Here is a 27828-nt window from a genome sequence, read left to right on the forward strand (position 1 = left end):
GGACCCATTACCTCCCTGCTTGGCACTCAGCATCAAGGGTTGGAATTGGGGGTTAAATCACCAAAATGATTCCCGGGCGCGGCCACCGCTGCTGCCCACTGCTCCCCTCACCTCCCAGGGGGTGATCAAGGGTGATGGGTCAAATGCAGAGAATAATCTCGCCACACCTAGTGTGTGTGTGACAATCATTGGTACTTTAACTTTTTTAACTTTAACTCACCGTAGTTTGTTTTCATGTACAACTTTCTCCGACTTTCTAGGACGTGTTTTATGCCACTTCTTTTTCTGTCTCATTTTGTCCACCAAACTTTTAATGTTGTGCATGAATGCACAAAGGGGAGTTTTGTTGGTGTTATTGACTTGTGTGGAGTGCTAATCAGACATGTTTGGTCACTGCAAGCTAATCGATGCTAACATGCTATTTAGGCTAGCTATATGTACATATTGCATCATTATGCCTCCTTTGTAGGTATAATTGAGGTCATTTAGTTTCCTTTAAGTCCTCTTATTTCAATTTATATCTCATGACACACTATCTGTATGTAAGATGGCTTTTCATTTTTTTGCGGCTCCAGACAGATTTGTTTTTGTATTTTTGGTCCAGTATGGCTCTTTCAACATTTTGGGTTGCCGACCCCTGGTTTAAGGGGTTAAACGACTTCGTGTAGACGTGGCCTAAGACACGATGAGTATGCTAATGATTCTCAAACTGTGGTACGCGGGCTTCACAATGCAGGGGTCGGGAACCTTTTTGGCTGAACGAGCCACGAAAGCCAAATATTTTAAAATGTATTTCCATGAGAGCCATATAATATTTTTTAACACTGAATACGACTAAATGCGTGCATTTTTAAGTAAGACCAACGTTTTTACAGCATAATAAGTCTCATATTCTTTTTTAATAACATTGTTATTCTGAAGCTAACCAATAATAAATAAAATACTTCTTACCATTAATGCGACTTCTTGAACAGGTGCGGTAGAAAACAGATGGATGGATTAAAATGCATGAGAATGTTTTATATTTGGAACGTTATTTTTAACACTGTGATTACCAGCGGAATTATTTGTTACTTATCGTGTTAAGCAATGTCAGCTAAGATTTATCTGAGAGCCAGATGCAGTCATCAAAAGAGCCACATCTGGCTCGAGAGCCATAAGTTGCCTACCCCTGATCTAATGGAATGCCACAGAATCACTTAATTAAATATTCAAACACAGTGTTACTGTTCAGACTGTGTAAAGTTACAGTGGCCAAAAATAATAAAAATACTTTTTAAATAAAACATCTGCCTTGTTTTCAATGAATATTTAGACCTACTATGCTACTGTATTTTAATGTGAAGTGAAGTGTGAAGTGAATTATATCTATATAGCGCTTTTTCTCTAGTGACTCAAAGCGCTTTACATAGTGAAAATGGTGGTCAACATGGTGGTACCATACTTGCCAACCCTCCCGATTTTCCCGGGAGACTCCCGAATTTCAGCGCCCCTCCCGAAAATCTCCCGGGGCAACCATTCTCCCGAATTTCTCCCGATTTCCACCCGGACAACAATATTGGGGGCGTGCCTTAAAGGTACTGTCTTTGGCGTTCTCTACAACCTGTCGTCACGTTCGCTTTTCCTCCATTCAAACAGAGTGCTGACCCAGTCACATAATATATGCGGTTTTTACACACACATGAGTGACTGCAAGGCATACTTGATCAACAGCCATACAGGTCACACTGAGGGTGGTCGTATAAACAACTTTAACACCGTTACAAATATGCGCCACACTGTGAACCAACACCAAACAAGAATGACAAACACATTTCGGTAGAACATCCGCACCGTAACACAACATAAACACAATAGAACAAATACCCAGAATCTCTTGCAGCACTAACTCTTCTGGGATGCTACAATATACACCCCCACTACCACCAAACCCCGCCCCTCCTAACCCCGCCCCCCATCTCCCGAATTCGGAGGTCTCAAGGTTGGCAAGTATGGGTGGTACTTGGAGAGCCAAGTGTTTTCTGAGGTGGTACTTGGTGAAACATGTGTGAGAACCACTGCTCTAGGCTTTTGAATATTATATATTTTATGTACAAATTGATGGATAACTTGCTTTCAAATTATAAATCATAAGGGATTTTAATCTACATTTAAAACACTTCCTTGTGGTCGAGATCAGTTATTCTTAAACTGTGGTATGCGTACCACTAGTACTCCAAATAATCACTTAAATATTCAAACATAGTGTTACTGTTCAAACTGTGTGTAATGTTACAGTGGCCCAAAATATTAAATATACTTGTTCAATAAAACCTCTGCCTTATTAATGAATACTTAGGCCTACTGCACCATAATGTTAGTGTACCATAATGTTAGTCATTATGGTACTTGGAGCGCCAATTGTTTTCTGAGGCGGTACTTGGTGAAAAACGTTTGAGAACCACGATGTATTGGATATGCTTTGGTGTCAATTTTTTGTAAAATTTTGCTCCACAGTCATTTTCATGACTCATTTTTTTGAGTCTGTCTGCAAAATGTTTGATTCTAGAGACGTTCCCAGAATGCAAATGAAACCACACCCCACCTTTTCTTTTTTATATATTTAATTTTTTTTTGCATGATCAGATAATATTAAAGTTTATAAGACACGCAATGGTATGCAGTACATGCACTTTTTCAATCAAAAAATGTACAGGTTTTTGCAGGCCACATTAAAAGACGTGGCAAGACACATCTGGCCTCGACTGCCTTAGAACACTAAACAATAAATCCCCAAATATTAGTGTTTCCACGATGCAGGTATCGAAAAAAACAATAAAATACGATAGATGTAAACCAATACTATTTTATAGAAATGTATAACACACAAGGCATGCTGGGAAGCCCACATACACGGTCATGTGTAAGTGATTGTTTCAATACACTCACAATGTATGTGGTGCAGTTACATTATGTTTTATCAATGATTAAGGGAGGTATTTGATTATATATCAGATCATACTTCATACTGGTTTGCAAAAGGGAAAGTAAACGTCACAGTAATACAATGCAAACATCAAGTAAACCAATAACAAGGCAGTACTGTAGCAACATATTCATTGCACAGGCTGTATTTGAGTGTCAATTACTTTTGTATGGGCACAATTATTCATTTTTTTTACTTTTTGTGGGTGATCTAAGAAAATATCCTTTGTGAATAGCAGGCATTACTGCACTGTAGCCTCAATTAATCTTCAAAGGCTTATTTGTTCTCTAAATGGAAGCAGATCTGCTGCAATATGTGAACATCTCATTTGATGAGAGCCGACCTTCGTCACCATGTGGCCTTATTACACATTATTATGTACGAAACCCCAAACCAGTGAAGTTGGCACGTTGTGTAATTCGTAAATTAAAACAGAATACAATGATTTGCAAATCCTTTTCAACTTATATTCAATTGAATAGATTGCAAAGACAAGATATTTAATGTTCGAACTGAGAAACTTATTTTTTTTTTGCAAATAATCATTAACTTAGAATTTAATGGCAGCAACACATTGCAAAAAAGTTGGCACAGGGGCATTTTTACCACTGTGTTACATGGCCTTTCCTTTTAACAACACTCAGTAAACGTTTGGGAACTGAGGAGACCAATTTTTGAAGCTTTTCAGGTGGAATTCTTTCCCATTCTTTCTTGATGTACAGCTTAAGTTGTTCAACAGTCCGGGGTCTCTGTTGTGGTATTTTAGGCTTCATAATGCGCCACACATTTTCAATGGGACACAGGTCTGGACTACAGGCAGGCCAGTCTAGTACCCGCACTCTTTTACTATGAAGCCACGCTGTTGTAACACGTGGCTTGGCATTGTCTTGTTGAAATAAGCAGGGGCGTCCATGATAACGTTGCTTGAATGGCAACATATGTTGCTCCAAAACCTGTATGTACCTTTCAGCATTAATAGTGCCTTCACAGATGTGTAAGTTACCCATGCCTTGGGCACTAATACACCCCCATACCATCACAGATGCTGGCCTTTGAACTTTGCGCCTAGAACAGTCCGTATGGTTGTTTTCCTCTTTGGTCCGGAGGACACAACGTCCACAGTTTCCAAAAACAATTTGAAATGTGGACTCGTCAGACCACAGAACACTTTTCCACTTTGCATCAGTCCATCTTAGATGAGCTCGGGCCCAGCGAAGCCGGCAACATTTGTGGGTGTTGTTGATAAATGGCTTTCGCTTTGCGTAGTTGAGTTTTAACTTGCACTTACAGATGTATTTTTGATTGATTGATTGAAACTTTTATTAGTAGATTGCACAGTACAGTACATATACCATACAATTGACCACTAAATGGTAATTTAGTGGTAATTTACACAACATGCCAACTTCACTTGGTTTTGGGTTTTGTAGTACTTATTCAAAACCTCATGTGTGCTGTATCAGACTACTTTTGTCAAATAAATTGAGAAATTATGTGCAAATATTGAGGCAGCAGAGCGAGTTTTTAGAGTATTTTCAAACAAACAGTGCATTGTCCTAAGGCAAGAGGTTAATGGGTACAAGAAGAACTAGTCAGCTGGTTGCCATTGAACTACTATTCCTAGGCTGTGCTGACAGAGGCTCAAGGGGGGAGGAGCAATCGTATTAATTATTTGTTTCCTCTCAAGACACTCCCTCTTCCTGCAGGATGCTCAGCTACTTGCACATTTTCTCTCAGCAAGAAACAGTCAAGATCTTATTACTGAGACACTGAACAGAAAATGTGATTAAGACACACTTCTGGTAGATTCTATTAAAACTGTCTGCAGCTCACTACAGTGCCATCTGCAGGGAACACACTAGGATGCAGCAGGAACATGTTCTTAAATCCACCATCAACTATTATTATTAAATATGTTAAATGTATGTATATTTTTCAAAGTTTACACATTTGATATTAATGTGAGTACAATATTGTATTACTGCTATTAACTATCAAGTTGCTCCATACATTTGCCTTTACAAAAGCACTTTCATTTACAATGCTGTGGAACTAAACATTATTGGTTTCCTATATTTTATGCCTTTTAAGTGGTTTAATGTATAAGACATATATATAATATTCTAAAATATTGGAATGACCACTCAGTATGTTGCAATGCACTTCTATACCACAAATAAATGTATTGTCAATCAAAAGTATCATGACACACTTTTTGATAGATTTAGCGCTTACTAAAATTGTGCAGGTGTACCAAAAATAGTGAGAGTATCAATAAAGACATATGAAATAAGGAAAAGCATCATTCTCAAGAACAATAAGTGGATCAATTATTGCAGATGTCTTTCAATAAACATATTGACATTATAAATTCACAGTAAATTACCGGGTAATGATTGTATCGCTTTCACGGTAACATTTACAGTAATTTTTGGTGAAATATCTCTACAGTAATTTACTGTAACTTCAAAGTTGTTACATTATTGTAATTTACTGTAAAACCACAAGTACCATATTTTCCGCACCATAAGCCGCCCCGTGTTATAAGCCGCGCCTTCAATGAACGGCATATTTCAAAACTTTGTCCACCTATAAGCCGCCCCGTGTTATAAGCCGCATCTAACTGCGCTACAGGGAATGTCAAAAAAACAGTCAGATAGGTCAGTTAAACTTTAATAATATATTAAAAACCAGCGTTCTAACAACTCTGTTCACTCCCAAAATGTACGCAAATGTGCAATCACAAACATAGTAAAATTCAAAATAGTGCAGAGCTTAATGTTGCTCGAACGTTAATGTCACAACACACAAAATAAACATAACACTCACTTTCTGAAGTTATTCTTCATTCATAAATCCCTCGAATTCTTCTCCTACGGTGTCCGAATTAAAAAGTTGGGCGAATACGGGATCCAAAATGGCCGGCTCCGTCTCGTCGAAGTTCTTCGGCGTGACTTATTGCCTTAAGTTTAAATTCTGCGTTATACGCGTGTCGCTTAGTAGGAGCCATTTTGTGGTCTTTACAGATGTAAACACACAAAGGAAATGAAACGTAATACCCGCGCGCTTCTTCTTCTACGGGGGCGGGTGGTTGCTTACCGTAGAAGAAGAAGCGCTTCCTCTTCTACGGGGGCGGGTGCTTACCTTGGCAGTTGCTTACCATAGAAGAAGAAGCGCTTCCTCTTCTACGGGGAAAAAAGATGGCGGCTGTTTACCGTAGTTGCGAGACCGAAACTTTATGAAAATAAATATTTATATTAATCCATATATAAGGCGCACCGGGTTATAAGCCGCACTGTCAGCTTTTGTGAAAATTTGTGGTTTTTAGGTGCGGCTTATAGTGCGGAAAATACGGTACATATTGAAACGACTTACAGTTAATTATCAATAAAGTTACAATCACATGTTGTAACTTTACAGTTAACTACAATAAAGTTTCAATGACATGCTGTAACTTTACTTGTAATTACAATAAAGTTACAATTACATGTTGTAATGTTACAGTTTTAATTTTACATTTAATAATTACAATAAAGTTACAAGGACATGTTGTAACTTTACAGTTATTTACAATAAAGTTACAATGACATGTTGTAACTTTAAAATTTAAATTTTACATTTAATAATGACAACAAACTTACAATGACATGCTGTAAATTTACAGTTAATTACAATGACGTTACAATGACATGTAACTTTACTTAATTACAATAAAGTTACAATTACATGTTGTAACTTTACATATAAATACAATGACATGTTGTAACTTTACAGTTAATTACAATAAAGTTACAAAGACATGTAACTTCACAATTACAATTTTACAGTTAACAATAAAGTTACATTTATATGTTGTGACTTTACAGCTGTGATTGTACAGTTAATTAATTGTTTAAATGCATAATTACAGTACCATGTCACATAAATTACCTGTAGTTTTACATATTCATTATGAAAATAATGCAATTATTAGTACTATAATACACCTCATGGTGCAACCTGGACACATCATCAGTGATGCAATTATTAATATAACATTCTACACATTTGACTTGGAAACCTCTTGTAGAATAAAACACTATTTTATTTAGACTAATACAATTAATAAGTGTTAAAACAAAAGGTTGGAAAAGCTCAGAGTACAGAAATGTTGGGCCGTTTGGTAAGTGGAGTCTTTTTCAGAGCAGAAAAATGACATGTCACTTCCCCCTGTCAACCCACGCAAAGAAATTACACCGAGCCTCCTTATTGGTGGCGTGCCCCTGAGGGCGGGCGCACACAAAGAACTGTCGGCCCATGTTTGGTCCTTCCTTCTTAACAGTACGCAGCACACAGGGCTCGCCATGAACCTTGCAGGCGGGTGGCGGGGGTGGCCCGTGAAGGACCGACTTCCAAAACACTAATGAGGCTCCTTTGCTGCCATGTGGGTTAGATGTTTGTGTCCGCTGCTGTTCGTCTTGTGTGGCGCTGTGAATCTGTGACGAAACCTCCTGCACAAGCCCAGAGCCGTCTTGTTTCAAAAGGCCATCCTGATTTGGGGGTGCTTTTGAGGACTTTTGTTGGGCGCCAACTTCACTCAGGCCCAGATGTTTTTCATTTTTTGGTTTAAAAAAGGCAAGAAGATTCCCTTGCTGCTTTGAAGAAGTCTTAACTGTTTTGGCCTTTTTGCTCTTCTGCACAGCAGAATCTATGTTCAGTATTCGTTTTGTACCAAGTGTGTTTATGTTCTCCCTCCGTTCCCCTTCATCTTGAGATCCAGGTAATGGATCCCTTGACTTCTGCTCCACTTTAACAAGAAAGCGTGAGAGTTTCTGCTGTTTTCCTGCAAACTCAGGCAGGTAGCAGGTAGAAAGAGGGGGAGGCTTGGAGCTGGGCAGCAGGGAGCACCTGAGTGCCCCCCATACGGGGCAGTGGTCCGAGCCCTCCACCTCCGGCATGATGTCGACTTCAGCGAACTGCTCCTTTGCTAGCTGATCATTCGCAAAGATGTAGTCAATGCGTGTGCCGTAGTTGGTCTGGCGTGCCCCCGTGAGAGTGGACCAGCATGTGAAAGCGCCGGTGCGGGTTGGGTGGAAAAAGCGAAAGGTGTCGACAAACTTTCCATCTTGGAGAAACTCTGGTGTTGACACGGACACTTTTTCATCCCTTAAAAAGCTGTTAAGCCACTTCCTCCCAGGGTTGTCCTCAAAGTCATCCTGAGGTATGAAATAAACTATTATTCCATATTTTATATACTGTAAAATACAAGCATATTCTAAATTAAAACTATTCAGTGTTAATAAATTGAACAGTACAGTGAAATCATATGTACTGTACCAAAACAGGCTATTGCATCACATTCTCATACATTTTCTGTCAAATATAGTCTGAATCACAGACTAATATTGTGTGTAAGAAAAGGTCAACATAGCAACACTGTCCTTGGTAGAAGTTTACATTCTTTGGGTGCGGCTATACAGTGGTAACCTGACTCTCGCCACACAAGGATCTGGGACTTCTCAATAGTAGATGTATTTCAGAAGGCGGGGCCTTGTAAAAAAATCATTGAATGTGATTGGATATACCATCTTGAAGGACGTGCTACTCCAACCACTCACATCGAAATCAACTCGTGACGCTGATGAGAGCGACACTGGGAAATCCAAAACAGATCAGCCGACATATTGGATAACGACAGAGCGAAAAGTTAGAGAAACTTTTACTGAAACAACGCAGCAATGTCAGTAGACGATCGATGTCGCAAAACAGTTGCAATAGCAGAATCAATGTCAGCACACGACTCCTCGCTGCGTGCCGCCATTGTTGTTTGAATCAAACAGTCGCTTTGGACGCTACGTCACATCTATGAAATCCCGCCCGGCGATCCTGATTGGTTCATTATTTTTTGCTATCTTGAAGGAGTTTGCAATGCCCCCTAGCCCAGATCCTTGTGTGGAGCTCAGCGAACTACAAGGGTCTGGCGACAGTCAGGTTAATACAGTGGTACCTCAACTTAAGAGTGCCCAAACATACACTAAGGTCTTTTGAGATAAGAGTTATCTCTTGGCTAATTGTTGTGCTTCAAGTTGCAAACAAAACATTTTGTTACAAGGATCTCCGCCATTAGTTGGCGTAGCAAATGTCACAGTGATCCCCGTAAGATCTGCCCAAAACATATGGTCTTACTGGCTAGCATTAGCTTATAGCTAGAGATGGACATAACTTTATTTTTCCAAGCATGTGAAGGAAGAAAGTGAGTGTGAAGGACAGTGCTGAGAAGGAGTGAATGACAGTGGTTGAATTAAAGAAAGAAATCATCAAAAACATGACAGAGCGTGTTGCCAACTTGACAAAGCAATTTGAGCGTATCACTGCTAGTCTGCACTAGGGATGCCCCGATCCGAAATTTGGATCGGATCTGCCGTCGATATTTGCAAAAAAATGCGTATCGGCAAGGCATGGGAAAATGCCGATCCAGATCCAGTTTTTAAAAAAACTCCGGTCCGTGTTTTCCAACGCACCTATTTAAATATACATTCCACTTTTCTGCTGCTCCCTAATTTCCGTTCCGCATTTTCCAGCACACCTTCAACACATCCACAGGTCTGTGGATTCTCACGCAGTTGCTTTTATCTGCTGGCATTACACGACAGGCTCTTCTCACTCTTTCCTGTGTCTCCCTCTTACAGACAGCGAGCGCACCTTCTTACACACGTCACATACTGTCACGTCATACGTCACATACTGTCACGTCATACGTCACATACGTATACGCCCTCTCCCAGCAGAGAGCGAGGTAGCAGCATGGCTAACGTTAGCTGTGATGCTAGCGCAGCCGCTAAGGTGCGCGCCTGCTCAAGCGTCCTCTGCGCACGGCAAATATATGCCACGCACAAAATCAAATAAAAAAAATAAGCGCATAACAATTTTCGACACACGGACACGACAGAGAAAACAATTTTCGTCATCATTGTTCAAATATTGTAACGTCTGTCGAGACGCTTATCTCCATTCGGTGCCACACGCCCACACCATCAAAATGCTGAGGCAAACATTTCCAGATCAACACCGTATGAAAAAAATAGTGATTTTTTTTTAGTTGTCATTTCCCTCTCTGCATGAAAGTTTAAAAGTAGCATATATTAATGCAGTATGAAGAAGAATGTTTTAATGTAGACACAGAATCATCATACTGCTGTGATTATATGCATCAAGTGTTCATTCAAGGCTAAGGCAAAATATCGAGATATATATCGTGTATCGCAATATGGCCTTAAAATATTGCAATATTAAAAAAAGGCCATATCGCCCAGCCCTAGTTCAATGATGCCATTTCTGTTTGTCATGTATAATTTTGTCTATTTTGTGTTCATCCTTGAATAAACAGGTCAGTTTCTTGTTACCAACCATTGTGTATTATTCAAACTCCCCTAATTCAGCTGGCTAGTTGTTATCAAGAGTACTAAAACCCTTTTCAACATGATTCTGACAACTAAGTAGGCTAAATAACTTTAATACGGTACATGCTCGGATAGGCCAGTATCGGTCAGTATCGGCATCGGTCAGTAACGGTATCGGATCGGAAGTGCGAAAACAATATCGGTATCGGATCGGAAGTGCAAAAACCTGGATCGGGACATCCCTAGTCTGCACCATACTAAAGTAGAATGAGTCTGCTGCCAGCCAAGAACGTTAGAATAATATCAAAACGGCAAACATTTATTAATGAAAATATGGAAAAGCTGAGGATGTGTTTGACAGAGAAGCAACTTGATAGAAGTTCACTCTCCAAGGTAAATGTTCTATGACCTCATAAAAGTACTGCAGTTGTTTGTACTACATTCCATTGTATTGTTTTATATAATATTTATTCTCTAAACATGTGCTCTTCTTTTTAAAAGGCATGTTACATGTTAAAATTGTGCTGTTTTTTTTTTAGGTTCGGGGGCAAACACCAATTCAATTAATTTCAGTGTGCTTCAATGGGAGACGTTGATTTGAGATGCAATGTTTTAAATTAAGAGCTAATGTATGTTTATTTCGCATCAAAATACTTACAATTTCACTGGGGTCACAGTGGTCAATTGGGCGATGAGATGTGTTTACATCCCCTAAAACAATGACATGGCTAGAAAACAGAAAAAAATATGATAAATATTAACAGTCCAATAAAATGCAAAACATGGTTGTACCAGCAACGTGTCCTTAGAGCCAAACAGGAGAACATGTCTCATCTACCTCACTTGTTTGCTTCACTTTTGAGGGTTTTTTTAAGTTTTGGATTTTCTTGACATTATAAAGCAAAATCCCCCCCATGCAGGGGTGCAGAGTCACAGTGTTTATGTAGAAAGTAGATAAAGTGTACAACAGTGCTTGAAATTGTGATGTGGAAACGTTTATCAAATAAAATCATCATTCTCTTTACATGACTTTATTTGATTTCCAGTGTGAAAAAAAAGCCAAAGAAAGTCGGGTTATGAAGCCAATAAAGAGATAGCAGCTGTGAGACGATCAAACATAACTTTTAATGCCATATGGTACATGTTGGTGTGTTCAAGGCATTTTCAGACTGGTAAGTTTGAATCAAAGCATGCGGTATTTAGTTACACACCTAGCATTTAGTAGGCTGTTAGCATTAGCCAAGCTAGCTGCGGGCGACAAACATCGTACAGTATTTGTAAAAAAAAAGCTTTTCTGTTTACTTTTAGTCTTTAATCAAATTTTGATTTTGATTACGGCTTCTCACGTTCATGAAAAAAAAAGAAAAGATTAATTGGTCATAGAGTTTGTGATGGTGAAACAGATGAGTGAATGTCGTCTATTAAAAGTTTGGGATCTCACCATGGTTGCTACTTATTTGACAAAGTGCTAGTTTGCCTAATCAATAATCACTCAACTCAACAAAAAAATTAAAGGCAATTAATTTTCACATATACTCAACCGCGGACAGAGTCACAGAATTGGCCAATAATGCGAAACTTGCTGTTAAACGCAGAATATCAGGGAAATTTACATACATGTAAGTGAAATGCAGTCATTGTGAAGAGAAGGAATAATTGTTTGGGAAAACGTTGTGTTCGGGACCCCTCATTTATCCCCGCCACATTCAACCGCCCTGTCCTGAACAAAACAAACTGTAGACGGCCCCTTGAAACAGTGACTACACTACAAACCTAAAGCGAGCAAGAACAACACACACCCACAACACATCTCATCTGCTGGTGTTATTGTGAACGACATCATGGATGTAAGATCAATGTACAAACAGCAGTCGCAACTTGAGGGGTTCTATTTTTTACAGCCTCGGATTGTCTCCTTAATAGTCAAACTGCAGCATGGCACACTTCCTCCCTTTACAATAATAGCACGGTGCACCACTGACTGCGCTAACAAAATAAAGGTTTCAAAAAAGTACCTTACTCAAGTATTATGTACTTAAAGCACTTATTGATGCATTTACTAGATCAGTGGTCCCCAACCACCGGTCCGTGGATCGATTGGTACCGGAAGAAATAAAAATAAATAAAAATAAAATAATTTTATTTTTATTTTTATTAAATCAACATGAAAAAACACAAGATACATTTACAATTAGTGCACCAACCCAAAAAACCTCCCTCCCCCATTTACACTCATTCGCACAAAAACCTACTCAGTGGCCTAGTGGTTAGAGTGTCCGCCCTGAGATCGGTAGGTTGTGAGTTCAAATCCCGGCCGAGTCATACCAAAGACTATAAAAACGGGACCCATTACCTCCCTGCTTGGCACTCAGCATCAAGGGTTGGAATTGGGGGTTACATCACCAAAAATGATTCCCGGGCGCGGCCACCGCTGCTGCCCACTGCTCCCCTCACCTCCCAGTGGGTGATCAAGGGTGATGGGTCAAATGCAGAGAATAATTTCGCCACACCTAGTGTGTGTGTGACAATCATTGGTACTTTAACTTTAACTTTTAAAAGGGTTGTTTCTTTCAGTTATTAATATATCTGGTTCCTACATTATATATCAATATAGATCAATACAGTCTGCAGGGATACAGTCCGTAAGCACATATGATTGTATTTTTTTATGACAAAAAAAATAAATAAAATAAAATAAAATAAAATAAAAATCTCCTTTTATTTTTTTTATTTTGACCGGTCCGCAGTTACAAAAAGGTTGAGGACCACTGTACTAGATGATTATGCTTTGACCTAAAATACTGGTATAAATTGTCTAAAGATGTATTGCACCAATAAATGTAAAAGATTTTTGCATTTAAACAACAAATATTAAATAAAATTTTTAATTTGACACAAAAGAACATACTCTGTGGTGGTAAAATGAGTGTAAAAGGTAAAAAACGGAATTAAAAACAATTAAGACGGAAAAAAGGAATTTTGTTTTTATATTGTTATTGTTATTTAAAAGTATTGTTACTACTACTATTATTAATTTACATGCTGAGGTTTATTCGTTACTAATTTATATAAACAATTTTTCTAACTATATTTAAAGTAGAGTTTTTGTGGTACAATAAATTCTCATGTTTTCAAATGAATGAATAGTTTTGTGATTCATCGTGATTAGAATATCAACCAAAATACCCAACCGGTAGGAGGCCATGCGGAAGAGCCAGGACATGTTGGGGGGACTATAGGCTAGAATATAATCTCGCGTCACGTAACTTGCGTCCCCCCGACGGCGTCTTGCTTGATTTATAGTTCTTCCGTGGGTGGTGGTGCCAGACTTGTGATTCTCTTCCAAAACACTAAGAAACAGTGTCTCCAGAAGGATCAACTGCAGCTGTTGTTGACTACATACTGTGTGTTTCCTTCTAGTGCCGAGTGACGTTAACCACTGAACCACAACATCAACGTCCAAACTGGAACTAATCTATTCACAATCATCAGTTCACTTTTAATGGACGTTTTACTTATAAACCAGAAGGAAAAAACGTTCGCGAAGATAGACTGTGCAACTTCTGAACAACTTGCGGTAGAGGACGTTATTATTATCTGCAATGCTATTCGGCCATTCGGGACATGGGACAAGAGAGAGCTAACATGTAATTGTAAATAAAACAAAAACTGTTAAATAACTATTGTAAGTTAACGACATGCTGGTGTTAATCTGTATGGTCATGTTCAGAGTTCACAAATGTTTCTAAGTATACCGTTTCTGAAAAATTATTGACGGAGAATGAGAAGTGTTGCATGTGAGAGAAAAAATGTGTGCGCATGAGAAAGAATGTGTGTCTGACTTGAACCTGTTGTTAGCACAAGATTGACAATAAAAGTTGAAAAGAGTGTCGTACTATGTGACTTCTTCCAAGCGCTACGACAACACAATACACTGAAAAACGACACATACAGTACCGGTAATTATTTTAAGCATGCACTGAGATATTATGTACACAATATCAGTTTTCATGCAATCGTTTAATCACTGTAGTTTAATACAGGTGGGCAAACATTTTACTCTAGTTTGATCACATTTGCATACCTGCCAACTTTTGAAATCAGAAAAACCTAGTAGCCAGGGTCCAGGGGCCGCAGGCCCCGGTAGGTCCAGGACAAAGTCCTGGTGGGGGGTTCAGGCTTCGCCCCCCGACGCAAAATGATTATTAGCATTCAGACAGGTTAAAATGTTGCTAAAACCATCACTTTTCTATCAGTCACAGTGACTTTTCAAAACAAAAATATTACAGCAAAAATCATGTGGGTTGATTGACATGTTTATTCTGTAAGCTAACTTCAATAGTTTGAAATTATTTTGACAGTTAATGCCGGTTATCCTGTCAACCTTTCACAAGACTTCAATTTGTTAATTGAAAGTATAAACAGTATAAACACTTTTTACAGTAAACAAATGGTAAAACAGTACTAAACAATTCCATAAAAAAAAAAATTGGTGTCATTATTAACTTTCTGTCCAAGCTTGTGTAATCTACTGCCTTGTTCAATTGTAAAAAATATTCTGTGCCTAAAATTCACATTTCTATCACAATTATCATACTGTAAACATGGTAAGCTAACTTCATTAAAATTAATAGTCCTGTCAATAGCATGGAATTACAATTCAAATGTAGTTTTTTTGTAAGCCTTTCAAAAGAATTCAAAATATGAAAAATTAATGAAAATTAATTTAAGCCATCAGACACTTGAAAAGTGGCACATCACATCTCTAATGTAATCATTTTAACTTTTCAACAGAAATAGCAATGCAAAAATATTAAGGACATACTTCTGTATTTTGGTAGTTATGCTGTCAACATTTAACAAGATTTCTTCAACTTGGACTTGAAAGCATAAACAGTACAAACACTTTTAACAGTATAACAGTACTAAACAATTCCAATAGATAACATTGGTGTCATTACCTTTTTGTGGCTAAAATCCAAATTGTATCGCTAGCAACGGCATTAGACTTGTGTTTTTTTGTCCCAACGTGGTCTTTTACATCGCTAATTCCTCCGTGTCCGATTGAAAAATCTTGTCTGCACAAGGTGCAATTCGCGTAGTTTTCACCCATTTTGGAACGGATAATTATTCCCGGATAGGCTTTTGAATATTCTTCACGGAATGACTGCAGTTTTCTTTTCGGTTTAAGACTCGTTTGCGATTTTTCTCCGGCTGATTCCATGATCGTTCGCTCGTTTGGAAACAATGGCAACTGGTGCCTCGTGCTTGGCAGCGGTGCTATAAATAGCCTCGCGCATGGCATTCGGAATGGCTCGATAGGAAGTTACGGGAAGCAGTGTCGATTGTCATTGTTGTTACGGGATTTCGTGAATAAAACTTTAAAAAAAAAATATTTTTTTTAAATTAATGAAAAACCGTATTTTTTATCACTGCAACCGTAACCCGGAATAGGTTGATGAAAACCGTACTAATTACGGGAAAACCGGAGTAGTTGGCAGGTATGCATTTGGATGGATTTCTTTTCGGAGCAAAATGCGATGAAAGGGTTGAAATTTCTATTGGCACATGTGCGACACTGCAAATACACTATTGTTTCATTACTGTTGAAAAATAAAATATAATATTGAACCTTTGCGTATCTCTCCCCAAACAAAATATGTTGCTTATCAATTTGAGATATATGTGTGTAAAACAAAGTAGATGTATGTTGGATGATCTCTCACCTCCCCTTTTTCAGTAAAGTCTCAGCTCGACTCTGTAGCAGCTTGTAGAACTGCAGTTTAAACTGTTTTCTCTCTGGCTTTTCCGGGTCGGCACGGGGACAGTAAACATTTATAACAGTCACCGTTTGTATGCTATCTGAACACCTGCAATGATCAAAAAACAGTCAATAGCAAATACAAACATTAATATACCCCTGCTTACATGCTCTTACTTGACTTTGTGTTGTGTGATGATGGCTCGTCCTTCGTTGTCTAAAAGCTGCAGCTCCTCATCAGTGAAGGCGGAGTGGTTACCGTAGCAACCAACGGCACCCTCATGATTGGTCAGCAGACCGGTGAGCCCCTCCTCAGCAGCAAATGGTGTAGCACTGTCTTTACAGTAAGTGGCGACCCCTGTGCACATCAAATGGAAGGTTTTGTTAACCCTTGTGCACCCTCATGGCCCAAAACGGGCATTACACTGTTCCTGACTTGATAGGATTGTTCAGTTTGAAGGTTAGCATTCTGAAATGTTGCTATATTTTTAAATGCAAATGTGTTTTTGATTGCCACGTTGTTAGCATACAATATAGCAGGGTTTCCCCTTAGTGTAATTGAATGTGGCGTGCCGCCACGGTATTTTTATTAATGTCACACCTTGAAAATAAGGTTTTTGTTTTCTACTTGAAAACAAATTAAAGTAATATAATATATTGTAGCCCCCAGAAAGAAATCACATAAAGTCTGATGCTGTTTTTAACTTTCATTACCAATCTTATGATAACAAACACCAGGCATTACCTCCCGTGCACACACTTTTGTTTCTGTAGAGTCTGTGCTTTCCCGGACACACAACAACACTAACTCATTCTCCGCCAATCACCTTTGAGGCACGGACAGTGTGTTTGCAAACATGGAAAAAACTGACATCAAATCCAAATCACACAAACATAAAACATTAACATTAGCTGGTCATTACAGTAAGAATTCATGTATATAGCCTATTATTTGCGCACTATTGCCAAGTGATGTACCGAAAATTTGACCACCGAAATAAAACTTTGATTACCGAAAATCACGTTACCGAAACCGCATGTAAACAAAACGTACGCCATTGTCTTGAGCGTTGTCAGCATGTCTGCAATGTGGACGTGATTTTTATATATATTGCAGATATATCTGTGAACAGCCATCTACAAAATATGCAAATACAGAGAACAGTGGTGGCTTTTAAGAAAAGAAACGAGAGCAACAGCGCAAAAAAAGTGCGACGCCATGCTCGCTGCGGCTCTTTTTCCGTCTCATTTTATAATCACACCCTAAGAAAATGCTAGATTTGTTGATAGTGTTTTTATACAAAAAAGTCATTAAAAGTTTGTAAACACTTGAAAAAATCTCAACAAAGTACACTGTACAAAATGCAGCAACAATAATCCATCCATCCATCAGTTTTCTACCGCTTGTCCCTTTCGGGGTCACTGGGGGCGCTGGAGCCTATCCCAGTTGCAATAGGGCGGAAGGCGGGGTACATCCTGGACAAGTCGCCACGTCATTGCAGCAGCAACAATTAAAATATGGCAAAACAATCAAACAAAAAATATGTTAACACTAATTGATAATAACAGATTTGTTTTCAATGTGTATACATTTTTTTAGCCTTCTTAAAGAAAATCATATAATCATAGCAAATGATGCAAATTACTCGAGGACGTCATGGTGACTACGCTCAAAACCACGCCCCCACCGCCACAGGTATCTTGGCAGTTTAGGGGAAACCCTGTACAGACATAATCTTTACACACTTTTTTTTGAGAACTCTTTCGGCCCCATACATACATGTACATATATGTATACATACATATACATATATGTATACATACATATACATATGTATACATACATATATGTATACATACATACCTGTATACACACACATATATATATATATATATATATATATATATATATATATATATATATATATATATATATATATATATATATATATATATATATATATCCTCACCTATGGTCATGAGCTTTGGGTTATGACCGAAAGGACAAGATCCCGGGTACAAGCGGCCGAAATGAGTTTCCTCCGCCGGGTGGCGGGGCTCTCCCTTAGAGATAGGGTGAGAAGCTCTGCCATCCGGGGGGAGCTCAAAGTAAAGCCGCTGCTCCTCCACATCGAGAAGAGCCAGATGAGGTGGTTCGGGCATCTGGTCAGGATGCCACCCGAGCGCCTCCCTATGGAGGTGTTTAGGGCACGTCCGACCGGTAGGAGGCCGCGGGGAAGACCCAGGACACGTTGGGAAGACTATGTCTCCCGGCTGGCCTGGGAACGCCTCGGGGTTCCACAGGAAGAGCTGGACGAAGTGGCTGGGGAGAGGGAAGTCTGGGCTTCCCTGCTGAGGCTGCTGCCCCCGCGACCCGACCTCGGATAAGCGGAAGAAGATGGATGGATGGATGGATGGATGGATATATATATATATATATATATATATATATATATATATATATATATATATATATATATATATATATATATATATATGTCTTAATAAGGTTATCCAAAAAATAGTGCTCGATACCGTAGTAGAGCGCAATATATGTATGTGTGGGGAAAAAAATCACAAGACTATTTCATCTCTACAGGCCTGTTTCATGAGGGGGGTACCCTCAATCGTCAGGAGAAATCTCCTGACGATTGAGGGTACCCCCCTCATGAAACAGGCCTGTAGAGATGAAATAGTCTTGTGATTTTTTCCCCCCACACATACACATATATATATATATATATATATATATATATATATATATATATATATATATATATATATATATATATATATACATATATACATACATACATACATACATACATACACATATATACATATATATTAGGGCTGCAACAACTAATCGATTAAATCGATTAAAATCGATTATAAAAATAGTTGGCGATTAATTTAGTCATTGATTCGTTGGATCTGTGCTATGCACATGCGCAGAGGCTACTTTTTTTAATTTTATTTTGTTTTTATAAACCTTTATTTATAAACTGCAACATTTACAAACAGCTGAGAAACAATAATCAAAATAAGTATGGTGCCAGCATGCTGTTTTTTTTCAATAAAATACTGGAAAGGATTGAAATGTAGTTTGTCTCTTTTATCCGATTATTAATCGATTATCAAATTAGTTGTTAGTTGCAGCTCTAATATACACACACACACACACACACACACACACACACACACACACACACACACACACTCACACACATATACATATATATATATATATATATATATATATACATACATACATACATATACACATATATATATACACACACACACACACACACACACACACACACACACACACACACACACACACACACACACACACACACACACACACACACACACACACACACACGCTGTGATTACCAAACTTCAAATATTCAACTGTGCAACTTAAGAGTAAATGTGTATAGGCAATCTTGAGGCTGCACAAGGGTTAACGTGACAATAATGTTCACATAACAAAAACAAGCATTCAAAGACACAGCATCTATAAATATTGGTACAATATACGATGGAAAAAACCTGAGTAGCCGCTGCGTCCTCGACTGAAGCTGAAATAGGAGTTGTAACCGTCTACGATAGCACTTTTTTCGTCGAGCAGGTCTCCTTGGAGTTTAAGTGAGACAAAGTTAGGGTAAGTTACTTTATTTACTATTTTATCCGTTTCCCACACTCCTAATCAAACCACTTACTTGTTACTTTGGTCTCCTGGACACATATAATATCCGCACCCAGTGCATCGAGTGTCTTCTTAATTCCACATCTGAATGTCCGTATACCATTTATATTCCAGGTGGTAATCTTCATTTTGTAAATATTACAATCGTCCACACTCGCAGGACCAGCGGACTGCGCCTTGTGCACACCCGGAAGTACAGCGGAAGTAGAAGAGGCTGGAAACGGATATATATTTTTTTCGTCGATATCACAATACTTTTTCATATTTTTCAACAAAGACGTTTAATTATCGCATAAGCGTTTGTTTTATGTATAAATGGCACGTATGAAGAGTAAACTCTGAACACATTTATATTTAAGAAAACAAAAGGTGTACTTCCACACTTGGACGCTAGAAGGAGCAATGGGGCTTTCACGTTTGGGCGCGCGTTTGACGCACGGCTCTGGTCGCTGAACCTCGCCGGGAACTGCAGGACCTGCCGGGCAGGAGGAGGGAGGCAAGTGGACTCGTTGCAACACCGGGCCTTTTGGTCGTTTATGTTCGCATCGACAGCTCACAGAGCACAGCTCTGTTAACCTGGACTGTTACGCAGCGAACCACATCTTCGACATAGACACGGAAGGTTAGTAACATATTCGCTGGCTGATGTTGGCTAATTAGCTCGTCTGACTTGTTATAAGCACCAACCTATTTTTTATAAATTCACTAATATCTCAACTGAAAGCAATGGGCCCACATCCGCATTGCATTTTTACATTCGCTCAAGAGTGTTCTGGACGGTGGCGTAATTTGTCGCTTAAAGGCTAACGCTAACTTACACTTGCTAGCTGTTCGACCAAGCGTGTGTTCAGTGTCGTCTTCTTGCTTTCTGTTTCCATTTACAACCTTCAGACAGACACTGTCCAACATGTTTATTAAAAACAAATACAGGAATCAATATGGAGACCGTGCGCACACGCGGTTGCAGCCATTTGATAAGCTGATTCGTGGCCGAGGTGAGACCAATGCTACCGGATACATGAGTTTACATCAACCGGCAGCTGGCGTCTCCATCTTCGGTCAAACGAGAGGATGTGAGCAAATGGTGACCGTCTGCCCCACCCAAACACCATATGTGATCTAAATAGGCACCCGCCCTATTCCAAAATAGTTTCTATATGTATTGATTGCTCTAACTAAGTCGTTGATGTAATGACCATATGTGTGTCTTCCTTATTTTAGATTGCAATAATGAGAGTGAGACAGTAAAAGACCTTACAGCAACACACTGGAATCCAAGGAGTAGGCCAGTCAAGGATGCTGGAGGCAGATGCAGGTGCAGTCCCGGCGGAGCACGGAGACGCTGAGATGGACGGCGGAGATTTGAGAGCCGAGGTGGTGCGGCTGACTTTGGAGCTCCAAGAAGCAACGGAGGAGAAGCTGCAGGCCGCCCGCTATGGCCTAGTGGTGCTGGAGGAGAGTTCGACTCTTAAAGTCAAACACCGTCAACTGGAAGAGGAGCATGAAACTCTCAAAGTGGAGTTACAGGAGCTCAAAGAGGTACTGTAGGAGCGCCTACCGCCTTTTTTGCTATGTTTACACCACAAACTATTGATTTGTTACAGCACTCCACAACAAGTGGTATAAAATATTGTGATGTATTATTTCTGAATGAAATTAGTCTCATTTCTGATAGCACCATTGTTCTTCAATCCAGTGTCATTTACACATTATGTGTTAAATTTACTATTGAATGGAAAAATAGCCAAATGTCATACCCATTGCTTTAATATGCAATAACAGACCTTCAATTCACACCCATTGAAACCTTATTTGTGTACAGGCCTTTGCAGATTCTGTGAGCAGTCAAAAGCGAGCAGCTGCTGATGGAGAGTGCCGGGAGGAGAGTTTGCTACAAGAGACAGCCTCTAAGGAGGCTGCTATGGCAACACGCTTGATAGAAGTCCAGGCCGAGCTAAAACAAGCACGCCTTGCACTCGGCAATGCTCACGGAGAGATTGACAGACTTGGAGGAATCTCAAATCAACTGAAGAAGGTATTGCTTACGAATGATACTTCTATATTACTTTGTCACACTCCAGTGTCTTGCTGACTTCATCAGTGGTGTCATTTGTTTACTTAAGTCCCTTAAATACAACTTTTAAGAAATATATAGATTGTAACTCTATTAAATGTGAACATTGTTGTAGGCTTATGAGAGTCTGGGTGACACTGTTATCTCATTTTTGCATAGTTCGCCAAGACGCATGTGCGTGTAATTTCTTTAAATGGCTAAAACCACCCTTGGTTTACCTTTACTATCAAAAGACCACTTTTTCCCCTTCTCTTCCACTAAAGAAATTAGACTGTAGCCGCAAAACATAACACAGCTTATGAACTTTTAAAAGTTTTAGTCTTTAAAATGTTACCTAACACAACAAACAGAAGTGCAGTGTGTATTGGGTTATATACTTGTATAGCGCTTTTCTACCTTTTTAAGGAACTCAAAGCGCTTTGACACTATTTCCACATTCACCCATCCACACACAGATTCACACACCGATGACTGTCTAACAGATGCCAGCTAGTGTGGATGTGCAATACTGACTTGGGGCAACAGGTGAGGTATACTTTGGAAATAAACAAACTACAGGGTTTCCGCTAGATTGCCACTATATATGTGTCAGTTATGGCGTGGTTAATATGACATAGTTTATATGACGTCATGATAATGTTAATTTGCAATGATGCATGTTTTTTTTGTTTTTTTAAAGGCTAAACAAATAGTATATTTCAAAACAAATACCGGTATGTGTTATTAGATATTAATATTACTTTTTTTTCTTATATTATAATCAAAATCAGCTTTATTGGCGTATGTATAAACATACATACATAACATACTTATGTGTTAAAGAATGTTTAATACATAAGGAATTTGACTTGGTAGACTGTGCTCTCTTTGTTCAATGCAATTTCAATTGTTGCTGCTTATTGTAAAATGTAACACAGGCTACACTATATTCTGCATTCCCTGAATGTTGCAATTTAGTTTGCCAAATATGTAAACAGTCCTTTGAATTAGAGATGAAAAAAGTGTTTTGTTTATATTCTCCACAATAAAGTCACTGTAAAACTAACCACATTATAGACACACAAAGTGCACATTCATGTAGGAATCACGTTAAATTATGGCTAAAATAACAATCAAAATTATTTTGATTGATATTGTAATCACGATCAATCATACAATTATGAAAACATGAGTATTTATTGTACCACCAAAACTCAACTTCAAATATAGTTTTAAAAAACCCTGGATATAAATTAGTAAAAAATAAACCAAAACAAGTAAAATAATCATAATAGCAATAACAATGCATTTAAATAACAATAGTAAAATAAAAAATAGTTTTTCCGTTTTAAATTTTTTTTTTTTACCTTGTACACTTATTTTGCCACCATAGAGTGTGTGCATTTTGTGTATAATAACATTTGATAAAATGTTTGTTAATTAAATGCAAAAATCTTCACATTTATTGGTGCAACACTTCTTGGACAATTTTGACCAGTGTTTTAGGTCAAGGCATAATACATCAATAAGTGATTGTGCTTACGTAGGTTACTTTTTTGAAATCTTTATTTTGTTAGCATAGTCATATTGGATGTGGCGCACCATGCTATCATTCTGAAGGGGGTTAATGTGCTGTGCTGTTGTTCTCAGCTGGACGAGTACAGAGGAAACTCACTTGAGGCTGTTAAAAAAAAAAAAAGAACCTCTCAAGTTGCGACCACTTTTTTGTACATTGATCTTACATCGATTATGTCGTTCACAACAACACAAGCAGAAGAGAAGTGGGTTGTTGTGGGTGTATGGATTATTCGTGTTAGTTTTAGCTTCGTACTTTATTCACTGTTTCAGGCGACCAACTCGACATTGTTTGGTTCAGGACGGGGCGGTTGAATGTGTCGAGCGCTACCAGACACATTATTTTCCCAAACAAATGTTTCTTCTCCTCACAATGACAACATTTCATTTACATTTATGTTGATTTTCCTGATATTATTGTGCGTTTATCAGCGGATTCCGTTTTATTGGCCAATTATGTGACTCCGTGCGCGGTTATGTAAACGCGTAAATCATATGCCTGATTATTGATCAGGCTTACTAGCGCTGTGTCAAATAAAAATAGCAACCAGGGAGACATGCTCTTTTTTCACTTATTCGCTCCTCAAATGTTTCGCCGTCACAAGCTCTAGAATTTGCACGCACGTTGCGTGGCCCATTAATTTTAATTATTTTTTTTTATTATTATATTTTCATAATCGTGAAAAGTCATAATCGAAATTGAAATTAACATTGGAATAACTGTCCAGCCCTACGTTAAATTGATTGATAGTTGGGAATTAACTGAAAAAAGCAACAATTATGCGGGATGAAGGTTGAGTTTTAATGCCGCTAGCTTAATGCTAACGTACAGATGACCAGCTCACTGACAAGCTAACCCTAATTAGCATGGCCAAACGCAGTGCACATATAGAGAAAAACCATCATTCACACTCACATTCGTATCTATGGACAATTTATAGTCGCCAATGAATTCCATGTTCCATACTTTTGGAATGTGGGAGAAAACTGGAGTACCTGTAGAAAACCCACCCACGCGCGACGTGAAGTTAGACGTTTTTGTCTGTAGTAATGTCAAAAGAATTAGGATAGTTTTCACAGGCTTGAACCAGAAATGCAGTAATTAACTTGAAATACTTTTCTCTTCAACTTTCTCTCAATACTTTTGCCGGTTGTCATGTCCGTTTAGGCACGCGACCAGCTGTAGTGCGTTTGACAGACGATTTAGATGCACACATTTTTTCCTAAAATAAAGCAAAGATAAATGTTTTTATGATATTTGAGATATATTTTTCAAACTTATTATGGCCAATAGTACGTAAATAATAGACAATGTACATTATAGCCATCCATCCATTTTCTACCGCTTGTCCCTTTCGGGATTGCGGGGGGTACTGGAACCTATCTCAGCTGCATTCGCACTTAAATGTTTTAATGAAAACAAAAATATTTGAATGAAAAAAAAATTGTTTTGAAAATGTGGCGGCATTTATCCTGCCGTGGTGGTGCGCCATGATCAATTACATGGAGGGAAAATCCTGCACTATAGAAAAAGAACCATTCACAGTTTCACACTCACATTCACACCTAAGCACACTTTAGAGGCTCCTATTAACCTTCATGCATATTTTTGAAATGTGGAAGGATTGACATTCAAGAAACTAAAATTCAAACTTTTGATCTCTTGACTGCATCCTTCATGCTAACAATAGTACATTGTTTTTTGGTTCAAGTTTAGTCCCTGATGCCTGAAGAGCTGCTTTGCACAGCAAGATGCCAGCTCTTTTCTTATAGCTAGTTGGCTAGTGCTGTGTATTTTAACTCCCAGTCAGTGGAGAAATCTGGTCATTGTTTCAAGCCCAGCTTGTGCAGGGTTGGATAATGCGGCATGACCACTACAACATGAATAGGCCTATTTTGAAATAAAAAGCACATTTTTAGAGGAAATGCACCAATCAACATTTTGTCACTTCTGACTTGTGATGCTGTTGAATCACCTGCTGACAGCTTGGAGGAATTCGATTTTCAATGTTTTGATGCCACTGTCAGTAATGTTTTAATTGGTGAGCAGGTTTTTTTAAACCGTTCAAAGTTAAGTGAATTATATTAATATAGCGCTTTTCTCTAGTGACTCAAGCGCTTTACATAGTGACACCCAATGTCTAAGTTACATTTAAACAAGTTTGGGTGGCACTGGGAGCAGGTGTGTAAAATGTCCTGCCCAAGGACACAACGGCAGTGACTAGGATGGCGGAAGCGGGGTTTGAACCTGAAACCCTCAAGTTGCTGGCACGGCCACTCTACCAACCAAGCCACACCGCCAGTGATGGCTTGAATTACGCTGGCTGCAGAGAAGGGGGCTGATTACGTTTGTTGTATATTGTGAGCTGCCGCCTCTCAATACAACAGCTTTACAACCTACATTCCACATTGCTGTATTGCTTACGTTGGTTGGTTAGCTACATTGCTGCTCACTGCTTGGCTGCTAGCTGTCTGCAAATTTTGTGGTGTGTTTCCTGGGCTTAAACCTGTCTTGTTGGCGCGCAACTCCATTCAGGAGGTCTGTTTATGAATTGGAGTTATATAAGCAGACAACATTATTGCACAGACATGGGCTCATGGATCGGAAATCTTCACAGGTTTAGTTGGATATTTCTGGTCCCAGAATGACACCCTAGCTCCATTCTTATTTTTCAGAAAATGCTGAACGTTTCTTTTGAAACTGTTTGGAAACATTTTTGCCAGTTACCACATGCCAAGCGCAAGTCAGCATTGTTTGCAGTAAAGACAAAGGAATCGTTCTCTATTTTTGGGGGGAAATGTATTTGTGGTTCCGGGTTTACCCTACAAGTAGTTGATTGTGGCGCCTTTCCACGGCAAAATAAAAGCTGCTACACCTTAAAAAAATTTTTTTTTTTAATGTGAAAATACATTTGAATAATAAATTGTATGAATGGATATATAATATATAGGCTATTATTTACGCACTATCGGCAATAATTAGTTTGAAAAACATCTCAAATATCATGAATCTGAATCGACTGCCAGCATAAGCGCGACACCTGGTCGCGCACCTCATCGACCCGAGAACGGAGTTCGCAGAATATAGGTATTTCAAGTTAATGCATTTCTTGTTCAAGCCTGTGAAAACTACTCTATTTTTTACATTAATACCGACGATAACGTCTAACTTTACGCAATTTACGTCTTCCAATCTCCAATTTTACCTCTCTGTGTGGAGTTTGCATGTTCTCCCCGTGCATGTGTGGGTTTTTCCCGTGTACTCTAGCATCCCCCCACATTCCAAAAATATGCACGTCAGGTTCATTTGAGACTGTAAATCAGACATAGGCAAATTACGGCCCGCGGGCCATATATGGCTCATTAAGCTTTTCATCAGGCCCGCTGGTGTTCTGTTGAATTTGGCTGCTTTTGGAAAAAAAGCAACCAGTAGCGTAACTCGATAGTGGGTTCAATTGAATTACGCTACCACGTCATGTTTGCTATCAAATTTTGTTTTACACACGTGCTGCTTGGTAGTCAGGCACGACTCGTCATAGTTCGGCGGTGCAAATGCAACCTTTGTTTTCACTGAAATTGATACTCTTGTTTAAGCGGTAATAAATGAAAATGTAAGCTACCTTTGTTTGTGACAATGTGAAGTTCCTCACGCTGTATTTGTCTACATGTTTACTCTCTGTTAATATACAATGTAAACTTTCTCACGCTGTAATTGTCTACATGCTTGCTGGTCAGAAGATACAATCAAAGAAATCACTACTTATTTGTACACGAGGCACTTTACTTTTGATGGGACATTTGTTCTAAGCAAATATTTAAAATGGCTGAAATATTTGCGTTTGCGTGCATGATTGCTGGGTTGCAGATGACGACAGAACACCGGACGTCTCCAAATGTTTTTTTTGTTTTTGTTTTTTTTATAAACCTTTACAATCGAATCTGGAGCCACCAATACGATGTGCAGTGCATATTTAACATTTCCCTAAGTCTTGATCTAGCGAGACTATTCCAATAGTTGGAATCTGCGCTAATGTGCGATATACAGATTACTACAGTAACCTACATCACAGCCGCTCCAAGCAGTCAAGGCAAGAAGCAGAGTGGGCCTGAGACATGTAAAGGAGGGACACATACAGATTTCTATAACAAAATTCTGTTCTGCAGAAAAGTGATATTATAGGGATTATTATTATATCGTTGTGTGGGTGTTTTTTTGTCCTTTGCGTTCATGTTTCGCCGTGTTTGTTGCATTTTGTTTGATTGTAAAAGGTCGTTTGGTACGTAAAGAGGAGAGACGTGCCTATGTTCTTAATATTCAGTGTTTTATCGTTCATAATTAATATTACAAATCCCTTGTTATTTACATGTAAATTATTTTAT

The 27828-nt window shown here is 38.7% G+C and overlaps 2 protein-coding genes across 5 annotated transcripts in view; one reads left to right on the top strand and one right to left on the bottom strand.

The window, feature by feature from the left end:
• Nucleotides 1-6889: 6889 nt before the first annotated feature.
• On the bottom strand, nucleotides 6890-20008 carry apex2 (APEX nuclease (apurinic/apyrimidinic endonuclease) 2). Of its 2 annotated transcripts, XM_061984353.1 has the most exons (6): nucleotides 19834-20008; nucleotides 19664-19747; nucleotides 16283-16463; nucleotides 16071-16214; nucleotides 11003-11072; nucleotides 6890-8160 (listed from the first exon to the last, which is right to left on the bottom strand). In XM_061984353.1, exons 1-6 carry the CDS (start codon nucleotides 19946-19948, stop codon nucleotides 7165-7167), a joined length of 1590 nt encoding a protein of 529 aa, XP_061840337.1. In that variant the 5' UTR covers nucleotides 19949-20008; the 3' UTR covers nucleotides 6890-7164. The 2 variants fall into 2 exon arrangements, with proteins under 2 accessions (XP_061840337.1, XP_061840346.1); XM_061984362.1 differs by lacking the exon at nucleotides 19664-19747.
• The window catches only part of LOC133621890 (protein bicaudal D homolog 2), a 31222-nt gene continuing 23085 nt past the window's right edge, over nucleotides 19692-27828 (top strand). The window contains exons 1-3 of one of the 3 annotated variants that reach the window (XM_061984340.1): nucleotides 19692-19775; nucleotides 21042-21359; nucleotides 21643-21855. In XM_061984340.1, coding sequence (XP_061840324.1) covers nucleotides 21117-21359; nucleotides 21643-21855 — 456 coding nt within the window. In that variant the 5' untranslated portion in view covers nucleotides 19692-19775; nucleotides 21042-21116. Of the gene's footprint in view, nucleotides 19776-20210; nucleotides 20443-21041; nucleotides 21360-21642; nucleotides 21856-27828 lie in introns of those variants that run through there. The other 2 variants (XM_061984332.1, XM_061984324.1) reach the window with 2 other exon arrangements.

The sequence above is a fragment of the Nerophis lumbriciformis genome, linkage group LG01 (assembly GCF_033978685.3).
Source record: "Nerophis lumbriciformis linkage group LG01, RoL_Nlum_v2.1, whole genome shotgun sequence".
Taxonomy (NCBI): Eukaryota; Metazoa; Chordata; class Actinopteri; order Syngnathiformes; family Syngnathidae; genus Nerophis; species Nerophis lumbriciformis.

Coding starts and splice junctions, on each gene's coding strand:
- apex2 (XM_061984353.1), bottom strand. CDS start 19,948: ATGAAGATTACCACCTGGAATATAAATGGTATACGGACATTCAGATGT. Junction 16,464..19,663: donor AGGACGCAGCGGCTACTCAG/GTTTTTTCCATC, acceptor TGATGTGCACAG/GGGTCGCCACTTACTGTAAA. Junction 11,073..16,070: donor ACTTTACTGAAAAAGGGGAG/GTGAGAGATCAT, acceptor TCTGTTTTCTAG/CCATGTCATTGTTTTAGGGG.